General features: G+C 44.8%; 1 protein-coding gene across 3 annotated transcripts in view; it reads left to right on the top strand.

The window, feature by feature from the left end:
• FANCB (FA complementation group B) overlaps positions 1-10,750 on the top strand; it is a 44,739-nt gene extending 33,989 nt beyond the window's left edge. For all 3 annotated transcript variants that reach the window (XM_063448999.1, XM_063449008.1, XM_063448990.1), the window contains one exon: positions 9,512-10,750. In XM_063448999.1, the coding sequence (XP_063305069.1) occupies positions 9,512-9,926 (415 nt within the window). In that variant the 3' untranslated portion in view covers positions 9,927-10,750. The remainder of the gene's footprint in view (positions 1-9,511) is intronic.
• Positions 10,751-23,749: the final 12,999 nt, after the last annotated feature.

The raw sequence follows: 23,749 nt of genomic DNA, 5'->3' as shown, positions 1-23,749 counted from the left end.
CTTAATGACTTACTCCTAAACGACGCAAATAATGTTAAGCTTATTGAAAAAGCTATTACCAGTTATCTTGAGGAAAATACACATCCAGACATTTCACCTCCACTCCTATGGGAAGCTCACAAAGCAGTACTAAGGGGAGAGTTTATCAAAATTGCCTCCTCGGCCAAAAGAAATAGGGAACACAGAATTTCACAACTCACACGTGAATTAAAATCACTAGAATCCAAACATCATGACTGTGACTCTTCCCTTGATACCTACAAACTAATCCTATCCAAAAGATCAGAACTCCAAACAACACTACTTTTACATGCAAAACGTAAGGTAACCTTGACAAAACACCGCTATTACACAAAAGGAGGTAAGGCAGGGAGACTACTTGCACAATCACTGAAACCAGAAAAGCAATCTACCTTCATTCCAGAAATTAAATTGGAATCAGGGAAAACGACTAAAAATATGCCGGAAATCATCAATGAATTCCACAAATTTTTCACAAACCTATATAACATTTCGAAAGACCATCCGTCTAGGGAAGATATTATCGCATTTTTACAACCGAGAATTAAAAGGACAATCCCCTATAATGAGATAGCATTTTTAGATGAACCCATTTCTCAAGAAGAATTTTACAATGTGGTCAAATCACTACCCTCAGGTAAAAGTCCCGGCCCAGATGGGTACACAGGGAAGTACTATAAGACCTTCTCATCATTACTAACGCAACCATTCATTAAAGCATACAACACTCACAAACTATCACACCTCATCCCCAAAGCCTCCCTGGAAGCAACCATCACACTGATCCCGAAACCGGGCAAAGACCCAACAGGCTGCGGAAACTATAGACCAATATCTCTAATTAACATAGATCTTAAAATACTAACAAAAATAATGGCGAACAGACTAAAAATGTTCCTTCCAAATTTGATACACCCAGACCAGGCAGGCTTTGTTCCCGGTAGAGAAGCAAAGAATAATACGACGAAAGTCCTCAATTTAATCCACTGGGCTCAAACCCACAAAACCCATAGCTCACTTCTTGCCATAGACGCCGAAAAGGCATTTGATAGAGTTAGCTGGTCCTTAATTAAACACACTTTACAAGCCCTTGGCTTCGGACCACGCTGGATGGAATGGTTAGCCGCTATATACTCGAAACCCACAGCACGGATACGGGTTAATGGCCAATTGTCACAACAAGTCCAAATCACTAATGGGACGAGGCAGGGCTGTCCCCTTTCACCTCTCCTGTTTATACTTATTCTGGAACCCTTTCTACAAGGGATCAGAGATAATCCACAAATTAAAGGTATCAGAGTAAAGCATCAGGAATATAAAGTCATGGCATTTGCCGATGACCTCCTCTTTACAATAACGAATCCACTATCAACCATTCCATATATCATCTCTGAAATGGCCCTTTATGGCACAATTTCTAACTTTCAGGCAAATCTTTCCAAATGTGACTTGATGCCCATCTACTCTACAAAATACCTAAATACTCAACTCAAACAAAGATTCCATTTTACGTGGCAACCCACCTCAGTCAAGTATTTAGGAGTTCACATATCACATAACCTCAAACTGTTATACAATCTTAATTTCAGCAAACTTCTAGATAACATCACTAAAGACCTCCAAGGCTGGCAAAGGCCTTGTTTTGGATGGTTTTGTAGGATCAATATTATCAAAATGAATATCCTCCCAAGATTACTCTACACTCTCCAAGCCCTTCCAATTCAACTAAATGAGACTTTCTTCTCAAAGATTAGAACGACACTCACCAGATACATATGGTCAAACTCCCAACCAAGAATAGCCCACGAAACTCTAATTAGAAACAGAAACAAGGGTGGTTTGAACCTACCTGACATAAAATCTTACCATGCAGCGGTCCATTTGAGTAGGATATATGAATGGACAAAACCCTCACCAGCACACCACTGGGTACAAATAGAGAACGAATACAGGTTGAGAAGAAGTCTAGTACATACACTGTTCATCCACAACATTAAAACCACTGACTGGGGAACTGAATAATATTAATTTATATTGTTACAATGTGTCAGGATCGGGACAGGGATCCAACACGCAGAGTACGAACAGGAGAGGAGTACGTATACCGGACCTTAGAATGGCCGGACTAACGTAAGGAGAAAGCAAAGAATGGTCAGAGACAAGCCGAGGTCGAGGGAACGAGAGAACAGGTAAGCGAGAGACAAGCCGAGGTCAAAGGACACGAGAGGTAAACAGGAACGATAGTACAAGCCGAGTCAAAACCAAATAGAACAATAGACATAAGAGCACTGAGGAACCAGACAAGCTAGAACCACGACAGGGCAATGAACCATTACACACATCCCTCTTTTATACCCTGGTTCTTTAATTGATGACTCCGCCCTTGCCGAGCCCTGATTCGTTGTTCCGAACTAGATTGACAGGTCGGGATGTGATTGCCGTCATGACGTCGGCTCCTGAGCGTCGTGTCATAAAAGGAAGCGGGACTCTCGCGGCCGGCGTGGGAATGACTCTGAGAGCTGTGAGGATTGGAGGAATCAGCCCCGCTGAGAGAACGGCCGTCGGGAAGTCTAACCTCCTCCGAGGTAGAGACTTCAGGTACCCTGACAGTACCCCCCCCCCCCTCAGAAACGCCCACCGGGCGGAAGGAACCGGGGCGAGACGGAAAGCGAGCATGAAAAGCCCTGAGAAGGCGAGGAGCATGCACATCCTCCTGGACCACCCAAGACCTCTCCTCAGGACCATATCCTTTCCAGTCAACAAGATATTGCACCTTCCCCCGAGAAATCCGAGAATCGAGGATGGAATTGATCTCATACTCTTCCTGACCCTCAACCTGGACAGAACGAGGAGAAGGCACAGTGGAGGAAAATCTGTTACATACAAAGGGCTTCAATAAAGAAACATGAAAGGAGTTCGGGATGCGTAAAGCAGGCGGAAGAGCCAGACGATATGCAACAGGATTTATCCGAGACAGAACCCTGTAAGGACCTATGTAACGAGGAGCAAATTTCATGGAAGGAACTTTCAAGCGGATGTTTCTGGTACTCAACCATACCCTATCACCCGGAGAGAATACAGGAGCCACCCTTCTGCGTTTGTCAGCGTGTCGTTTGGACACCATGGAATTATGAATAAGGATTTGTCGAGTCTGATCCCACAACTTTCTCAGATTGGCAACATGAATATCAACCGACGGTATCCCCTGGGAGGGGGAGGCCGACGGAAGAACGGAAGGATGAAAGCCATAATTCATGAAAAAGGGGCTAGAACGAGTAGAATCGCAAACACTGTTGTTGTGCGCAAACTCCGCCCAAGGAATCAGACCGACCCAATCGTCCTGGTGTTCAGAAACAAAACAACGCAAGAACTGTTCAACCTTTTGGTTGGTGCGTTCGGCAGCCCCATTGGACTGGGGATGATAGGCAGAGGAAAAATTTAATTTGATACCAAGCTGGGAACAGAAGGATCTCCAAAACCGGGAAACAAATTGGGAACCTCTATCAGAAACGATTTCAGAAGGAATCCCATGTAAACGAAAAATCTCCCTCGCGAAAATTTCAGCCAATTCGGGAGAAGAGGGCAATTTGAGCAGAGGTACAAAATGAGCCATTTTGGTAAACCTGTCAATTACTGTGAGGATAACCGTATGTTTTTTAGAAACCGGTAAATCAACGATGAAGTCCATAGCCAGACAAGAACATGGTTTCACAGGAATTTCTAGGGGGTGCAAAAGCCCACATGGAAGCGTATGAGGTTGTTTAGTCCTCATACAGACATCACATGCCCCGACGAATTCCTTAAGATCCTTACGTAATGAAGGCCACCAGAAATCTTTAGAAATCAGAGAACATGTCTTGCGTATGCCAGGATGTCCGGCAAATTTACTGTTATGAAAACACTGCATAAGTTCCAGTTGGAGTTTAGGAGGAACGAAGTAACGGTCCCCCGGAATAGGTCCGGGTGCCAGATGTTGTAACTTCTTGATCTCATCCAGCAACGGAGAGTGAATCTTGATGCTAGTGCTGGCAATAATATTACGCTTGGGAACTATAGAAGAAAAAACCATATCAGGTATAGTAGAAGGTTCATGTTGGCGGGACAATGCATCGGCCTTAGAGTTCTTAGAACCAGGTCTATAAGTGAGAACATAGTTGAAATGAGTAAGGAACAAAGACCAACGAGCCTGCCTGGCAGATAATCGCTTGGCTTCCCCTATATATGACAAATTCTTGTGATCTGTCAAAATAGTAACCGGGTGTAAAGTCCCTTCCAACAAATGTCTCCACTCCTTTAAAGCCAAAATTACCGCTAACAGTTCCCTGTCACCAATATCATACCTGCTCTCAGGCCCAGACAATTTCCTGGAAAAAAAACCACAAGGATGCAGTGGTTTATTCAAACTTAACCTTTGGGACAGAATAGCGCCTACACCTGTCTCTGAGGCGTCTACCTCGAGTAAGAAAGGCAAAGATGTGTCTGGATGAACTAATATCGGTGCTGAGGCAAACTGTTCCTTGAGAGTACTGAAAGCAACAAGCGCCTCCGGGGACCATGTCTTAGTATCAGCACCCTGTTTAGTCATGTTGGTAATAGGAGCAATAATAGACGAGTACCCCTTAATGAAGCGCCTGTAGTAATTCGAGAATCCGATAAACCTCTGAATGGCCTTGAGTCCCTTGGGCAATGGCCAATCCAAGATAGATTGGAGTTTAACAGGGTCCATCTTAAACCCCTCACCAGAAATAACGTAACCAAGAAAGTTTACCTGAGATTGGTCGAAGCTACACTTCTCCAACTTGCAATACAACCCATGCTGTAGGAGTTTGTGCAATACCCTTCTGACTTGTTTGTGATGAATCTCAGGCTCTTTAGAGTGTATTAGTATATCATCCAAATAAACTATAACACATTCATGTTGAAATTCCCTAAGAACCTCATTAATCAAGTCCTGGAATACAGCAGGGGCATTGCAAAGCCCGAAGGGCATTACCGTGTACTCATAGTGGCCATACCGGGTATTGAAAACCGTTTTCCATTCATTGCCCTGCTGAATTCTCACCAAGTTATAAGCTCCCCTCAGATCTAACTTGGTAAAAATCTTAGAGCCTTTAAGGCGATCAAATAGCTCAGTAATTAGGGGAATCGGATAAGCATTTCTGATAGTTATCTTATTCAAGCCCCGATAATCAATGCAAGGCCGTAGTGTGCCGTCTTTTTTATCTACAAAAAAGAAACCGGCTCCGGCTGGAGAAGAGGATCTCCTAATAAATCCTTTGTCAAGATTCTCCTGAATGTACTCCTCTAAGACTAAGTTCTCCTTAGTGGATAGAGGATATACATTGCCCCTCGGAGGCATAGTACCAGGTAGGAGATTAATCTTACAATCAAAGGACCTGTGTGGGGGTAAAGTATCAGCCTTCCTCTTATCAAAGACTGCCTTTAAATCCTGGTACTGGGAAGGTATCTGTAAATCTGTGGGCTTGTTAGAGTTACTAGGTGTGTCCACTACGCACAATGGTGAGACTTTCTGTACACAACCTTTCTGGCAACCCTGACCCCAAGAGACTATTTCACCTTGCTCCCAATCAATAGTAGGGTTATGCTTTTTAAGCCAGGGATACCCCAAAACTATAGGAACTGAAGGGGCTGAGATAAGCATGAGAGAAATTTCCTCCTCGTGTAAAATACCAATGGTTAACTTAACTGGTATAGTTTCACGAGAAATCACAGGATCTGATAAAGGTCTACCATCTATGGCCTCAACGGCCAATGGGGTCTCCTTTAGCTGAGATGGGATAGAGTGGTTTTTGACAAAGGTTTGATCAATAAAGCTTTCAGCTGCTCCGGAATCTATTAATGCCATAGCTTTAAGTACTCCCTTTTCCCAAGTTAAAGAAACCTGTAGTAGTAACCTATGATCCCTGTAATCATATGTAGAGGACAAAATAGAAACACCCAAGGCCTGTCCTCTGGAGAAACTTAGGTGCGAGCGTTTCCCGGACGGTTAGGGCAATTTAGGCGTAAGTGACCGCCTACTCCACAATACATACACCGACCCTCCCTTCTCCTATATTGTCTTTCATTCTCTGAAAGGCGAGTGTTACCAATTTGCATAGGTTCCGGGAGAGCTAGTATAGTAGATTCAGAATTCTGAAATGCGGGAGTTAGTCTTAAGGAAGGTCTATAACCATTATCACGAGTGTTCTGCCTCTGTCTCATGCGTTCATCTATACGAGAAATAAATTTAAATTAATTCCTCTAAATTTTCAGGAAGATCCCTTGTGGCCACCTCGTCTAAGATCGCATCTGATAATCCGTTCAGAAATACGTCCATATAGGCTTGTTCATTCCACTTGACCTCTGCCGCCAAGGATCTGAACTCTAGCGCATAATCTACAAGGGTTAGACTATGCTGTCTAAGACGTAATAGTAATCTAGCTGCACTGGCCTTTCTCCCTGGGGGATCAAAAGTCCTCCTAAAAGTAGAAATAAACGCATTATAGTTATAGACTACTGGATTATCATTTTCCCACAGAGGGTTAGCCCATCTAAGAGCTTTGTCAATGAGTAGCGAGATTATGAATCCAACCTTCGCCCTGTCATTAGGGTAGGCGCGGGGTTGTAATTCAAAATGAATCCCTATCTGGTTTAGGAAACCTCGACAGGTATCCGGAGCACCGCCATACCGTAAAGGGGAAGTAACACGGGAAGAAGTTCCCACTGTGGCTACCTCTAGGCCTGTGTTAGCAAGAGAGAAAGATGGAGTACGCATCTCCTCTGCTTGATTACTCGGATGGGACAGTAATGCTTGCAGCGCTAGGGCCATTTGGTCCATTCTATGGTCCATGGCTTCAAACCTCGAGTCAGGCGGACCAAGCTGAGCGTTTGTACCTGCAGGATCCATGGCCCTGTCGTAATGTCAGGATCGGTACAGGGATCCAACACGCAGAGTACGAACAGGAGAGGAGTACGTATACCGGACCTTAGAATGGCCGGACTAACGTAAGGAGAAAGCAAAGAATGGTCAGAGACAAGCCGAGGTCGAGGGAACGAGAGAACAGGTAAGCGAGAGACAAGCCGAGGTCAAAGGACACGAGAGGTAAACAGGAACGATAGTACAAGCCGAGTCAAAACCAAATAGAACAATAGACATAAGAGCACTGAGGAACCAGACAAGCTAGAACCACGACAGGGCAATGAACCATTACACACATCCCTCTTTTATACCCATGTTCTTTAATTGATGACTCCGCCCTTGCCGAGCCCTGATTCGTTGTTCCGAACTACATTGACAGGTCGGGATGTGATTGCCGTCATGACGTCGGCTCCTGAGCGTCGTGTCATAAAAGGAAGCGGGACTCTCGCGGCCGGCGTGGGAATGACTGAGAGCTGTGAGGATTGGATGAATCAGCCCCGCTGAGAGAACGGCCGTCGGGAAGTCTAACCTCCTCCGAGGTAGAGACTTCAGGTACCCTGACACAATGGCACCTATCAAAGGGTGGGATATATTATGCAGCAAGTGAACAGTCAGTTCTTCTAGTTCATGTGTTGGAAGCAGGAAAAATGGGCAAGTGAAAAATCTGAGTGACTTTGAAAAGGGCCAAATAGTGATGGGATCTTCAAAATGGCAAGTCTTGTGTTGGGTCTTGGGTTTTTTCCACTATCCTGTGGTTAGTTCCGACCAGCAGTGGTGCAAGGAAGGACAACCGGTGAACTGGCATCAAGGTTATGAGTGCCAAAGGATCATTGATGCACTACTGTAGCTCACATTGCTGAAAAACGGAATGCTGACCATAATAGAAAAGTGTCAGAACACACAGTGCTTTGTGTGCTGCGTATGAGGCTGCATTGACACAGATCAGGTTGCGTGGTCTGATGAATCACGTTTCCTATTAGACCAGGTGGATGGCTGTGTGCGTTGATGGCAACGCAATGCACTAAAGGAAGAAGGCAGGCTGGCGGAGGACTTGTTATGCTCTGGGCAAGGCTCTGCTTGGAATCTTGTGTCCTGGCATTCATGAGCATGTTACTTTGACAAATCCAATATATGAAGGCTCCACCTCACAATTGCTAATGTCTTGCTGCCAGATACAATAGACGTTCAGAGGTCTTGGGGAGTCCATGCCTTAACACATCAGAGCTGTTTTGGAGGAGGATTTACACGATATTAGGCAGGTGGTTTTAATGTTCTGGCTGATCAGTGTATAGCCTTCGATCTTTACATTTGTCAAATATACACATATTCTAAATAAGGTGTAAAGACAACTGATGGCTCAGCGCTGGGTGACCAACTAGAAAGACTATATATTAAAGACAGGCAGCAAAACCTAGAAGTATGAGGTTCCCTCACAGACCATCAAAAAAGAAGTAGTAGTACAATAAAACAGTTGTTAGGTTGCGCCACAGTTTGTGGCACAACCAAACAACTGCTTTATTGTGCTTCTAAATAAGGTGTAACTTTAACTTTAACATTCTGCACATGTTTCATCAGACTTAGGAACATAAGTTGTGCTGCCTTGCAAAGCTCCATATCAAGACTCCTGCATGTGCATTTTCGGTTAGTGCTTCCACTGATGTGGTTATTAGCCCTTCGACATACTGTCATAAGCTAGTGTTATGTAGCCTAAAATCTGCTCCAACATAACACTTATTTACCTTTTCTAAAAACGTTATCCTCTGCTATCCTCGGTCTCTAATAAACCATGCAGGATAGTGAGATGTCCCACACTGCATTCTAGGCCATGAAAAGACAGGTTTACATATACCAAAGGCTTGTATAGTAAATTTTCATCAGTGAAGTTGACATATTTTTTTCAGTGTGGCTTTTCAATCCTTGTATCATCATTATCTTATATTACCACTAGGTGGAGAAGTGAAATATAGATATTAGGCTACTCTTCTCCAGTTTAATAATCATAACATGTACTGATGTGAATCTAAAAGGATTGATCACATTTGATGAGAAATGCTTGAAGTTACTGCAATTGTCTTCAAAGACATACAATATAGAAACATGTTGCTAATCAAACCTTGAATTGCAAAGTTAACAAATTGAATGTGGCTCACCTATGCATGTTGTATTTTTGTATTTAATTTATTTTTTTCTATATAGATTGCTATATAGAGACCGGTACCTAAAGGGACACAATTCTGTATTACCATTCTGATTTCTGTCCAACCTGGATGGCAGTGATAGGATAAAAGCAATTAGGGGGGGGGGGGGGGGGGTTATACATGTACATTTGAGAAAAATGTGTTTGCTTTGAAGCCTTTCTTTTAGTTTCTTTTTAAAGCTTTAGTCAAAACTTTAAATCAATATAGTGTTTATCTCTTTCTCTAACTATATATTTATTTTATAAATTTAGACTTGGCTGATATAGGACTTCAATTTGTAAGTCCTGTATATATCCAGGTATCCATATATAAATTTTGAAAAGGTTTGCTTATTAGCTGTACTTTTATTTATTTTTTATTTTATTTTTTTTAGGAATGATTCAACATTACTGCAGTGTCTTCACAGCCTCAGACGCGTTCTTCCTCCAACTTGTGCAATAAACACTACAGTTCTTGGGGGCAAAGATGGTCTAACTGAGAGCTTGGCACAATCTCTTGAAGAAGAGTTACTTGCCCTTAGGAGCTCCGTCTCCTCTGCAGAAAGTAAAGTTGAAAAAGAATTGACCCAGAGGTGTAAAATGAAGAAAAATAATGGTACAACAGATTCTTCTTCTGACACAAAGGAGCGGGTACAAAAGTACAGAGAGGAGCTCCAGATTGAGCAGATGCAAAGCGACCTGGATACTCACCTAGCTGCAGATGGGGATCTATACAGTAAAAGCATGCTGAATGCAGTGCAACTTCAAATGAATTCCGACAGCCTTGCATGTAGGCTTGCTAACTTGTAATTTTTAATATCTAATGAATTACACATTAAAGTGAAAACAATTTTTGCCACCTATACCGTTTGTATAGGTATAAAAACTATAACTATTTTTGCCACCTATACTAATAGTTAATATGGTATTTCAAGTAAAAAAATAAAAATCTTACTGGCCTATTAAATTGAATTTACACGCATATTACAGATATGTTTAAAAATACTATCCCTGATTTGTGTAGGACTGCATATGTTAGATCGTGCCTGCCTTTACCCATTTTGGTGGCTTTTTCAAACAAACAACAAAATAATAATTTTTTATGTATTTTTTTTGTGTGCCGTGTGTGTGTTCGAGTAAATTCTTGACCTTAGTCGCATGGTTTATAATGCCTTCAGAACCCTTTAATGGCATTATATGGTATGTACTCTCACACTCTCCCTCCCTTCCTCCTTATTCACACATCTTGGAGATGACAAAGGACAGGGTTAGAGGAGTAATCTCAACATTCTGTTCCTGGGACCAGCAGACAAAGGCATTCAAAATATTATAATAAGTAAATGAAGTCGAGTACTTACAGGAATGTAGATAGTTTTAATAACCGTGTCTGGGACACCTTCTTTCACTAAAGACTCCCGCTCAATCTCCAGGCCATCAACACTAGCAGCTGCAGGTGTTTCAAGGGACTGTCAATTGGTAGGTCTGGTCGGAATGGCAACTCCCTCAACTCCCTCCCAACTCCTCCGTCTCGCCATAGGGAACCTGGGCCAACGTGGCCAGAGAGGGAGTCTAGCAATGGCCTACACTGTTTTTTCAGAATTTTCTTTAGAACTGCATAAATTGGAGGAAAAATGTATGCCCAAGTAAAGTTTCAACTCTGGGTCAGAACGTCCTGATCCTGGGCTCTCGGGTTGTAATGTCTGCAGAAAAATGCCCTGGCCTGGTTGTTCTGGGAGGTGAGTATTATTCTGCGAGTCCCCCATCTCTAAGTCAGTTATGAATACTTCTGGGCATTACTGCCACTCGACTTTGGTCATTGCTACTCGATTCAGGTAGTTTGCCTCAGTGTTCTCAAACCTTGAGAGTTTATTTGTGCCCAGATCATTATAGGTTTCAATACTCTCAGCAATAAGTGGCTGTGTGTTCCACTCTGATGATTGATATAGGATACAGCCACCTTTTCTTTAAGGTATGCTGAAATTGTAGAAGAGGTCACGTAGCCCCAAGATGTTGCTTGGAAGAACTGCATCTCTCCTTGTCCATATATCTTGAACAACTAGGTCCAGACAATGAGCCCCCCATCTTCGAGAATTTAAGTCTGTGGTAACCAATATCCAATGTGATTTTATCATCAGGAACCCCTGAGATTAATTTATTCTCTTTAGCCACCCAGTATGGTGTAGCTTTACCATGGGTGATTATTCTTTATGGCGGTTTACAATTCATCCTCCTTTTGCTGAATTAGGACAAAAACTCTCTATCTGGAATCCTGAGATGCCTTTCTCTGACTAGCCGCATTGTTTATGCTAGGACGCCCAGCAGCTGTATATATGCCCTTGCTGTTACTAGGTGTAACTGTAGAAATTGGTTGAAAAAAACTCCATTGCCTAAGATTTGTTTCCCTTGACATGGAAATGGTGTTTTGGCTGGTATTGAGCTCGGCACCCTGGAAGTCATGTTATGAGCTGGTAGGAGACTGCTCTTATACACCAGCCAAAACAATGTAGTTCTGAAAGAAATTTGTATCTCTGTTTTGTAGCCTTCTGGCAATCCGCTGCTACAAGCAGTAGATCGTCCAGGTGGTAAAACAAATTGATACCCTGGACTCTTATTACCACCAGTACTTTGAAAAGATCCTGGGGGTTGTAATGAGGCCAAATGGTAGGACCTGAAACTGGAAATGATTATTTCCAATCGCAATTTTTTTTTTCCCTTTTCATCCAATAGGTTTTCTACATACTCCCTTAATGCTATTTTCTTGAGTTTGTCGTAGGAATCCGTGTTGACAGAATTAAATTTGTTCTTGGCCTGGAAATAAATTTCAGTATGCTCTCTCTCTGGACTATGGATAATACACAGGTGTCCTGGATATAATGAGCCCAGGTGATGCTGAAGGGAGAAAGTCTAGTTCCTGTTTCTGGTAGATAGTCAGAAATCTTCTCTGAAGTATGAAAAAACTGATTCATTGCCCTATTAGAGGATTGGAAGGATGACTGTCCACCTCGCCACTAGTTGCTCCGACTGTATTCTCTACCAGGCCGATAACTCCGTGTATCCAGGTAGTATGGGTTTCTAGCAGGTCATCTATCTGATCGTGATGTGCTTGGTTTTTTGGATCTCTTATCTTGGGGTAAAAAGACATTGTGGCCCATGCAGCTTTCTTGATAGAGTCCTGTAAGGTCTTTCCAAACAGTAGTTCCCCCTCAAAGGGAATAGAGCATAAGTTAGACTTGGACGAGGAGGAGTCTCACCAGTAAGACTCTTCTGGCAGCAACTGAAAAGGCCATGGTACATGAAAATATTCTTGTCATGTCTGCAGAAGAATTCTGTGGCTATATGCAGATCCAAATCAAATCACAGACATTTGGCCTTTTGACTCCTCTCTTTCCACATGTGCATCCAGCTTTTCATAGCTCTGGAGTCAGGGCTACTGCTGGATGACAACCTGATCCAGCTGCTGTGTATATCATGGACAGGTCAGACTCCAACTTTCGGTCCACGTGTTCACGTAGAGAAGCAGAGCTGTCTAGTGGTAATTTCATCTTCTGTACTAGCCTAGAAATAGGTGCATCCACCTTAGGAGTTAATGGTCCACACTTTGGAAGTGTCCTCTTCCAAAGAGTAGTCTTGGCCAACTTACCATTGAAGGGAACACAACTTTCTAGACAAAGTTTCTGTTTTTTTTTGACCAACTACAATATGGGTCGCTTTGGATAAGGATAACGTCTGCCTGTTGAGGTCAGCAAAGTGCTTATCAAATCTTTCCACCTTAGGTCTATCTTCAGGTATCTCTAGCATCTTCCACATCATCATGATTAACCACCCCACACATTTTGTATCCAGGGATTCCTAGAGCATCTCCACCTCTTTCTCACTCGAATCTACCTGATCTACAATTTCAAAAACATCTGTTGGCCTCGTGATCTCCAAGTCTGAGGAGTCCAGCCTCTGTCTGGATCTTTTCTCTGAACATTTTCTTTCCAATAAGGCTTCAAAGATGTCCTGTGCGACCTCCCTCCTGATCTAGGCCAGTATGTCCGCTACCTTCTGGAGGCATTCCATACATAGCTGCTTTCCTTCTGCTGTCTTTCCTTCACAGCCTGAACAAGTGATAGATTTTCCCTTTTCTTTCTAGGTGGAGAGGATACCATCCCTTTTTCAGGAAAAACTTGAAATAGAAAATTACTTTTCACCCACTTCTATTTTGCAAATGTATGTACACGAAGCATGTCAAACTCGCAGCCCACAATGAATATCTTTGCGGCCCGTGAGCTTAACATGCTTACTAAAACAGAGTAGGCACCTGCTCTCCCCACATTACAGGTGCCTACTCTGCTCATTTACCCGGGTGGGGGAGAGGTCTCTGGTGGCAGCGAGGGAGCTCAGTCTTCTTGCTCCCTCGCGCGCGCCATCTGAAGTGAAGTCGGGTGCCGGAATATGACGTCATATTCCGGTACCCGACATCACAAAACTGCGTGAGCAGTGAGGAGCAAGAAGACTGAGCTCCCAAGAGAAGATCAGGGAGAGCTCCCACACCAGCTCCCAAAGGTAGGGATCAATGCATAAAATGATGTGTGTGTGCAAGAATGTTGAAGTGTGTGTGTCTGTCACTGTGTGTGTCACTGTGTCTGTGTGTTTGACTGTAAGTGTGTGTGTGTCACTGTCTGTGTGTTTGACTAAGTGTGTGTGTGTGTGGCTGTCACTGTGTGCGTGTGTCTGTCAGAGTGTGTTGGTCAGTGTTGTCTTCACAGGTTTGACCCGTCTGGCACAGGATGCGGATGGTGCCATTGTTGGTATACCAGAGGCTGGACTCTGGAGTCGCATACTGGCAGCGGCAATGTGAGTGGAGTCTGCTTGTTGGCTAATATTGTTTTTTTTTTTTTTTTTTTTTTAAACAAGGGTTTACTAGGGGGGGTGCTGGGATTTAGTATAGAGGGGGTGCTGGAATGTAATACAGAGCGGGGGGCTTTGAATTAGTACAGAGGGAGGTCTGTGAATTAGTACAGAGGGGGGACTGGTATTTAGTACAGTAGGGGTGCTGGGGTTTAGTAGAGGGGGATGCTGTTTTTTTTTTTCATTTTTAATACTGTACTTTTTTAAACAAACCTACGTTTCTATGAACATCTAAGGTTTGTTTGTTTTTTGCGGCCCACATAACCTTAAACCTTGTTTATGTGGCCCATGCTAACCTTTGAGTTTGACGTGCTTGATGTACACGCAATGAACACCTTTAATTTTAAGTTCTCCAAATATGAGTGATTAACTTATTAAACCGGAGATAGTTCACCTTTCAATAATTGCATTATTATGTATCTATATTTCGCATACTATGCACATTATCTCAGCCAGGTTTGTTTCTTAAGAAAGTTATTACCTGAACTCCAAATTATAGCAAATTAAAATCCAAATTTCAATATTCAGACTAAGGTAGCCATTGTGTGCCTAAACCGGTGTTACATAATTTTTCCCTCATTAACTATTGTTGCCTCAGTTTTGACATTTTTATATTTAACTTGCAATAGTTTGGAATTTAGTGAACATTAAAGTTACCAAGTAGGGGGCACCATTTACTAAATAATTACGATGTCTAAGCAAAAGCTAAATAGTATTTTGGAAAAATCAATGATCCTGACCCAGGATCATCAGTATACAATGAATTGGTTTTACATAAGTTATAACTTAATATAAAATTTAAAGATTACAATAATTATTTGTAGTGTCTCTGTCAAACGTAAGATCATGTCCTTTAGATAAATATTACAATTCAAGTTGTGAAATATAATTAAATTATATACCCAAAAATAATGGTATAGATTATTTCATTTTTAGAGAGTATTTTTTTATTGAGCAGCTTTGAGTAACTTTAGAATTTGAAGACTGGAGTTTCCTGAATCAATATTGCCTTAAACTGTAATAAGTGTTGTGTAGTCTTCTTTAATCCACTTTTTAAATCCTGTATAAAAAGTCATATTTTTATTACTGAAAACCGTTTGAAATAAATGTGAATAACTTACACAGTTGAGTTTTTTTGAGCATGTGCAAGCTTCTCTTCAGTAGATTGTATTGGAAAAATGGAACTATACATTACTTGGTAGGTGTCTCAACACTTTGTGTCCTGAATGGAAAAATACTGTTGTTCACGTTAGGGAGAATTTGAATTATTAAGTGAATTCCAAATTTAGAGTCAAAGTAGCCAAACTGAAATCATAATGGACTTGGATAATTGTTCCATGTTGGACTTAAATGTAATACTCATTCTCTCCACTTGAGGAGGAAGCCAGTAGCTTGAACCAGCCTGCTCTCAATGGACACCAATGGAAGTTGCACAAAAATATATGCAAATAAGAGGGTGGCTAAAGCACAGAAATAATTTATTTCTCTGTTTTATTTTGTATCTCTGTCTGGCAATATGCGTCTCAATGTCTATGGCTATTAATGTCTGGGAATGTGAGTGTCAAGCAATGTGTGTGATTCTGTATTTGTGTGTGTCTGTGAGTGCTTGTCTCTGTTTTTTGGAAATGCTCTGGGTGTGCATGCCTGGTGGGCCGCCGTAAAGCAAGTTTTGTAAAGGGCATAGCAATTTCTAAAAACAGCCCTTTAGTATAAACACACTCCACCTCAACCCAGCTTTGAAGTTCATTGAATTTTTATAAACATTTGACTTTTGTAAACATATATAAATATATATCTCAATATGTGTATGTTCCAAAATATGAAAAGATGAAAATAGGAATGAAGAAGGGGCGTGGCCTGGACGCTGAAGAAGATGGCAGCATAAACCTAGAGCTCCCTGTAAGGCTCCGCAAAAACACCGCCTAAAGCATACTCTCACCCCGAAAATGGGCAAGACGAACCGACCACCTCAACCCCCTAAACAAGCGGACACCCCCAGGCGAACCCAAAACCCCTCCATGCGGCAATTCCTAACCGCACAAGCGGACGCTGACACTCCGGCCTGCACATCTCTCACGGCCCTGGAGAACCCGCTCCCGCACTCACCAGATGATGACGGGATTCAGGCGGACGACCTATCAGCCACACCAGCCACCCAACACCAGGACTGGATGGAACTGCTCCGCAACCTACCCACGAAAGCGGATCTAAAGGCGGCTAACGCGGAGCTCCGCACCTCCATCACAACGGAGCTCCAAACGCTGAAGGAGGAAATCAGAGGCCTACACCAGCGGGTCGACCAAATAGAGGCAGATTGCGACCACATGTCAGTGGCGCAGTCCGCGAACACGGACACACTACGACTCCACACCCTCCAGTTACAGCAAATGGCGGGCCACATGGAGGACCTGGACAATCGAGGTAGGAGGCAGAATATTAGAGTCCGGGGGATTCCGGAGGAGACGGACAACTCAGCCCCGGTACAAGCCACACTGACCGGCCTATTTAACAATATACTGGGTCGCACACACCAAGACCCCATTGAATTTGTTAGAGCACACAGGGCACTACGGCCCAGAGGCCCAGAGGGGAGCTCACCCCGAGACGTCATATGTTGCCTGATGAGCTACCAACTTAAGGAAGAAATCCTCAGACGGGCCAGGGAAGCAGGCACGGTACACCTGGATGGTACCGAAGTACAACTCTTTCCCGACCGGCAACGCTGGCATACAGACGAGCGCTGCGCCCTTTTACCAAAGAACTACAGGCAAATAGACTGCGCTACCGCTGGTGCTTCCCCACGGGGTTACAAGTACAAACACCAAAAGGCCCCTTCTTAGTGAAAGATAGACAAGACTTAAACGTCCTGGCAGAGGAACTTCACATCACACCGGCACCCTTACAGTGGCCGGACCCACTGGCACCTTACACACCACCTGCCCAAGGGGCCATGCCACAACCACAGAGAACACAGACCCGAAGAACTACGCGGCAACAGGCGCTGAGACCCTTAGGGGCCCAACTTTGAAGAAGCTGACGACACGTGCCAAAATGGCGGACAACACCGGCCGACAACCACAGAAAGTAACTCCCCTGACACAGTAAAGAACATCTAGACAGTGGCGGACAGTCATTAATCTCACCGGCTTCCCACACTCCGACAAGAAGGACCTGCCCGCCTTATAGACTATACCAAGCGCTATACCCGGAGCCTGGAAGCCCACCGCTCAGAGACTTTCGCTTATAGAGATGCGAAACACCGGGTGCGGCCTGGACACTGAACTCTGAACACCCTAACACAGAACTGCCGCCCCCGGCTACTACCGAGACGGCGCTCCTGTAGAAAAATTCGCAAGTATATGCTGGACTCTTGATATAGAACTGGCTTAACCACCTGAGGGGGAGGGGGGGGGGGTGGCGGGAGGGCAAGGGCACCCAGGCAACAGCAGACAGCTCATACACTTGTAGGGTGGCGGGCACATGTAGGGGCAGACTGGGCTGGGCAAACGCCTCTCCCAAATAAGGCCCGTGACGACCTCCACAGGAGCGGGCAGGAGGGGCGTGGGCCCGGCTCACTCCGGTACCAACTGAGCCGAACCAGCCTGTAGCGAGAGGGTTTGAGGCGGGAGGAAGGGGGACATAATGTGAGGCGTACAGGACAGTTGCACAGGACGGGGAAGGGAAAGGAGAACCTGGGTTACCATGTACAGACCACTTCGCATACAGGCACAAACACCTACTCAGAACACTTAGGAGGTCCACTCAGAACACAGAGGAATAAGCAGGCCTTTGGGACACCCATAACCACAAGTTAACGAAATAGAGTGTTACTGGGGGCAGGAGGCACACCATAGCCCGCTTAGCGGGAGATGCCACTGATATCATAAAATGTATTACTGTATCACTACTATACTGTGGAAGGGGAGGGAGGGGGAGGGGGGCCGGCCGGCCCACAAAGCCGCGCCACAACAATTCGAATGTTCATGAAGGTTTATATATGTTAATGTTTATTGTTATCTCGCTTTTACGTTATTTGATGATATGCCCAGGGTGACGATCCGGTTGCAGAACCGTCCACAGGCGGGGACAGCCACTTATGAACACGACTGAAGCCACTAAAACAGGGAGACGAGGGATACAGACGTTCCCAGACCACCCAGACTAGGAAGAAGACGAGAGCCGGACCACACGGGAGAGGCATTTCCCACGAGGTCACGACACTTCTCGGTGTTCCTCCCACACCCCGACGGGACAGGCGCCACATTCAGGTGAGTGGGTCACTGGGCACACCAAAGGCCCAGGTCCACACACACACCTCGACGCCATAACCCTAACGTCATCCAGGTGACGGTTACTCCATACACCCATCCTATCCTTCCCACCCTCCCCAACTCCTTCCCCACCCCTCCCATCCCACCCCACACCCCGAGACCAGACGACTGAAGACATAGACATACAGCCACACACCAAACATGTCACTCAGACCCACGACACTCACACTGGTGTCCATCAACGCCAGGGGGCTTAATAAACCGGAAAAAAGGTCAACTGCGTTGCGTGAATTCCACACTCTCAAAGCATCCATAGTTTACATACAAGAGACTCATTTTCGAGAGGGGGCACGACCCCGCTTCCACGACCACCGCTTCCCGAAAGGGTTCTATAGCGATTTCCAGGGGGGCAAGGCACGGGGGGTGGCGATTCTGATGCATAAGAGAGTCCCCTTCTTAGAAGAGGAGACGTTGACTGACAGAGAGGGCAGATACATCTTCGTGAAAGGGAAGATAGTGGGTCAAACTTACACATTCGCCAACATCTACGCCCCCAACCAGAGACACTATAGGTTTTTATCCCACACAATACGCAAACTCCAGAAATTTGCAGAGGGGGTGCTCGTCCTGGGGGGCGACTTCAACGTAGCAATAGACCCGAGATGGGACACCTCCTCGGGAACAACACATGTCCCGACCCAACACCTGGCAGCACTTAAAACTCTCCTGTCTAAACAAAAACTAGTTGACTGCTGGAGAGCCCTCCACCCCGATGAGAGGGATTATACCTTCTTTTCCCACCCACACAACACCTACACCAGGATCGACTATTTCTTCATGACACACTTTCACCTCCCGCTAGTCAAGCAAGTGGAAATAGGCACGGCGACGTGGTCAGACCACGCCCCGATCTCCATCACGATAGCATCCCCCCTGCACAGACCAAAGGTGTCTAAATGGCGCCTAAACGAACAATTACTAACACAACCCGACATTAAAGCGGACATTAGCACTGTACTAAAAGAATACTTCACTATAAACACACCAGAACATACGACACCGACAATACTATGGGAGGCACATAAGAGTGTAGTAAGGGGTCACTTTCTCCAAAAAGGAGCCATGCTGAAAAAACGGAGGGAGGCGGAGATGTCCGCACTAGTCACCGAAATCCAGGGGATAGACGACCAAAACAAGGGCACCCAATCACACACACTACAAGATAAACTACTCACACTCCGCAGGGAACTAGCCAGACTCCTACTGAGGAGACATCACAGGGAAGCATTGAGACATAAAGCGTTTTTTGCACTACACGGCGACAAGAGCGGTAAACTACTCGCTAGGATGTTAGCAAAACGCAGGCAGCAGACATACATAGAGCGCATCAGAGACGATAAAGGCACGCTACACAGATTACCCACGAAGATTCAGGACATAATTAAAACATATTATGCCAACCTATACAACCTGCCCCATCCACCGACGAAAGCAGCAGACGAACGCTTGACGGACAAAATAAATAATTATCTCACGACACAAGACCTACCCACACTAGACAAGACCACCGCTGACCTCCTAGAAGAGGAGATCACGCCCGAAGAATTAGCCCATGCAATAAAACAGACAAAACCGGGCAAAAGCCCAGGCCCTGACGGCTTGCCACGGAGCTACTACAAAACATTTGCGGATATACTATACACCCCCCTAGTAAACACATACAATGCCATCAGGGAAGGCCACCACTTCCCCAAACAATCACTCGCGGCCCACATCACCATCCTCCCAAAAGAGGGCAGAGACGGGGAACACTGTGGAAACTACCGGCCCATCTCCCTCATCAATTGCGACCTAAAATTTCTGGCCAAAATACTGGCCAACAGATTACAGCTCCATGTGCCAGGCCTGGTACACCCGGACCAGACCGGGTTCGTGCCGGGAAGGGAGGCACGGGACAACACTATGCGCACCCTCACCCTGATACACGGCCAGAAACACACCCGTGGGGGCCTTCTCCTGCTGTCCACGGACGCGGAGAAGGCCTTCGACAGAGTCGGATGGTCATACATGTTTAGGACCCTGGCACACACGGGCATGGGCCCCCGAATCAGAGGATGGATAGAGGCCCTGTACACACAACCATCCGCGCAGGTGACGGTGAACGGGGCACTAACAACAGCATTCGACATCCGGAATGGTACCCGCCAGGGCTGTCCCCTATCCCCGTTACTTTTTGTCCTTGCACTAGAACCACTTCTACAGGCCATAAGAGCAAACCCAGACATCACAGGGGTGACGGTAGGGAACACACATCACAAAGTCGCGGCATACGCAGACGACATGTTATTTTATGTGACGAACCCAGAGATATCCCTCCCCAACATCTTAAAGACACTACATGACTTTGGGACCATATCTAATTTGAAGATTAACAACTCAAAATCATTCATACTTAATATTAGCGTACCAGAAACCAGGACGACACACATGCGACAAAACTACACTTTTCGGTGGGCAGCACACAAAATCCGCTATCTGGGCATTTGGCTAACTAGGCGGGCGGGGGACATGTATCGGGAGAATTTCACACCGATGCACACACAGCTTCACGCAGACATGAGGGAATGGGCGTACCCGCACGTGTCTTGGTTGGGCAGAATACAGGTGGTCAAGATGAACTTCTTGCCACGCCTATTGTATCTGTTCCAGACCATCCCCATAACAATCCCGCGTACATTCTTCACCACACTGCGCTCCGCATTAGGCAGATACGTGTGGGACGGGAAGAAACCCAGGATAAGCCACAACACGCTGACACTCCCAAAAAACAGGGGCGGCTTAGCCCTTCCAGACTTTCACCTATACTACAGGGCATGTCACCTCCTGCGAATAGTAGAATGGTCCAAGGCAGGGGTACACAAGCTCTGGAAGCAGGCAGAGGAGGGGGAGGCGGGGATACCTACGGCAATAATACCATGGATACCACCAGGATCAGGGAACAGAACACAAACACTATCCCATTACACGAGAGCCACCATGCAGGAGTGGCAGAGGGCGAAGGGCAAGCACAACCTGACGACACACCCCTCACCCATGCTACCTCTGACACATAACCCAGAGTTCCCACCAGGTCAAGACCCGAAAGCTTTTAGAACCATAATCCCAGACCCCATACCTAGGCTCAAACACATCTCTAGACCTGAAGGCATCAAAACCCTGAGGGATCTCAGAGGGGAAGCCCCTAACACATTTCTGACACAACTCAGATATAGACAAATACGACACTACATAGCCACACTCCCTCAAGGTACACAACTCCTGAGAGCCCCCACGGCATTCGAAAAGGAATGTTTGGAACCCCAACCACTGGCACACGGAGTCTCCTCTCTATATAACATGTTGTTGACCCACACACCAACGGCCACACCGGGATTCATGGGAAACTGGGAAGAAGCATTAGGGCACACACTTACAGAAGCCGAATGGGAAAAAATCTGCTACCTTACGCACCACTGCGCAAGCTATAGCAAGACCCAGGACACTGCGTACAAAATACTGACACAATGGTACCGTACACCTTCGACGCTGCACACAATCTCCCCGACGCAATCTCCACAATGCTGGAGATGCGGAACGGAGAGGGGCACGCACCTACATATTTGGTGGGAATGTAGAGGTTTCACCCCATTTTGGCAGGGGATCTACAAGATGCTACAGCTATTCTCAGATGACCCACCTCCCTTTAAGCCCGCAGAAATGCTCCTGCACCATACCAAAATATCACGATCCGCATACAAAAAATCACTGTCCATACGAATACTGAACACAGCTAAATCCATCATCCCAAAATACTGGAAGCAAGCCACAACACCACCGCTGACCACATGGTTCGCCCACATGGAGGACCTCCGAGCATTAGAAGAATTCCAACACACGGCAGCTAACACACAACAGACATACTTCAACACGTGGACACATTGGATAATACAGACCTCCAACCCTGACTTTACGGACCGCTTGAGACTGGCAGACAGGCACGGGACACAAGAGACATCAGACGCACCCAACCCCCCTCTTACCCCCTAACCCCAATCCTATATCCTCAATTTACCCTATACATCCCGAGTAGGAAGGACCGGGATCCCGACCAGGGAACGCTGGACGGGATAGACAGGAGACATGGACCGAATTAGTAGTTAATACTAGCCAAAGGTGACATGGACAAATCAGCCCTAACTGACACCCATGACGAAAGGTCACGAGAGGGCCAAGGTGTAGGCTAGGACGGACATGGCCAATTCATGGGAATACAGAAGCTTCTGTTAAGGAAGTTAGTCATAAACACCCAGACGAAGCATTCGATACCTGCATAGCTTGAAATGCCAATTGAAATGTTATTGAGCCGAAACCGACGTTTGGATTTTTAATATTAAACTTTCACCTGCGGCCTGCGAGCCGCTTAAGACCTAATGAACAATGAGCCTGCGCGCTCACGTGACTATGAGTAAGCAAGAGACCTGCGAGTCTCCATGTAGAATCGTATATAACTACTTATTGCAAAAAACCAAACAAAAAATACAATAAAAATTATATTTACAAAAAAAGAAAATAGGAATGAAAATAATAATTTAGCATGAAGCTTACTCACTGACTTTACAGCTATATCCAATATATAAAAGGTCCTGTTCAAATAATGTAATATAAAAATAGGCAGGCATAAATAAATTTAGTTCACTATATATCTATTATAAATCTGTGTTATAAAATTAAAAATAAGTATTTACTATTAATAAGATTTACTGCGATGTCTCTCTCGACATCCTTTGAACATTATTTCAATTTACAATTTCAAGTCACAGCTGGGAAACCAAGCCATGGTGTTCAGGGAAAAATGTTTATTAAATATTTTGCTAAAAGCAATTACATAACCATGTCTCTAATGTCTAGATTTTCTCTAAGCAGCCTTCTAGGGGCTGGAATAAAATCCTAGATTGATTTTAATATAGCATGCTCAGAATTTATTTTTAATGTATTCTACTGTGTACAAGTGATAGATGAATCATTCTGATACCTTGAGGGCAGTATTCTCTGAGCAAATAATGTTGAGACAGCATAAATTCAGAAGACAGCGATAGATTAAAATCTAAACAGATGTAGTCCCTCATATTACTTTTTTGTGTGAGCTGTTGGTCTTAATCTTTTATGTGCTAGAGGGATCTTGAATCTGTTGCAAATATTCATTGACATGTAAGGGCAGAAGGTTCACAGAACTGCAAAATAGGTTAATTCTAGTAACTGCAATTAAGTTGGAGATCTCTTTAAACTATTGGTTTAAAGGGACACCCCAGGCTGGAGAAGACCACCATTGTAATGCATTATTTAGATATTGCATTCAAAATGAAAAATATAGTTTAAGTTCATGCATTTGCTGTAAATGCTCAGAATCCTGGAGCTTCCATTGTTTTCACT

This window comes from Pelobates fuscus, chromosome 1, assembly GCF_036172605.1.
Source record: "Pelobates fuscus isolate aPelFus1 chromosome 1, aPelFus1.pri, whole genome shotgun sequence".
Lineage (NCBI taxonomy): Eukaryota > Metazoa > Chordata > Amphibia > Anura > Pelobatidae > Pelobates > Pelobates fuscus.
The sequence above is the reverse complement of the archived record's forward strand: the minus strand, read 5'-3'. Positions and strand labels throughout refer to the sequence as shown.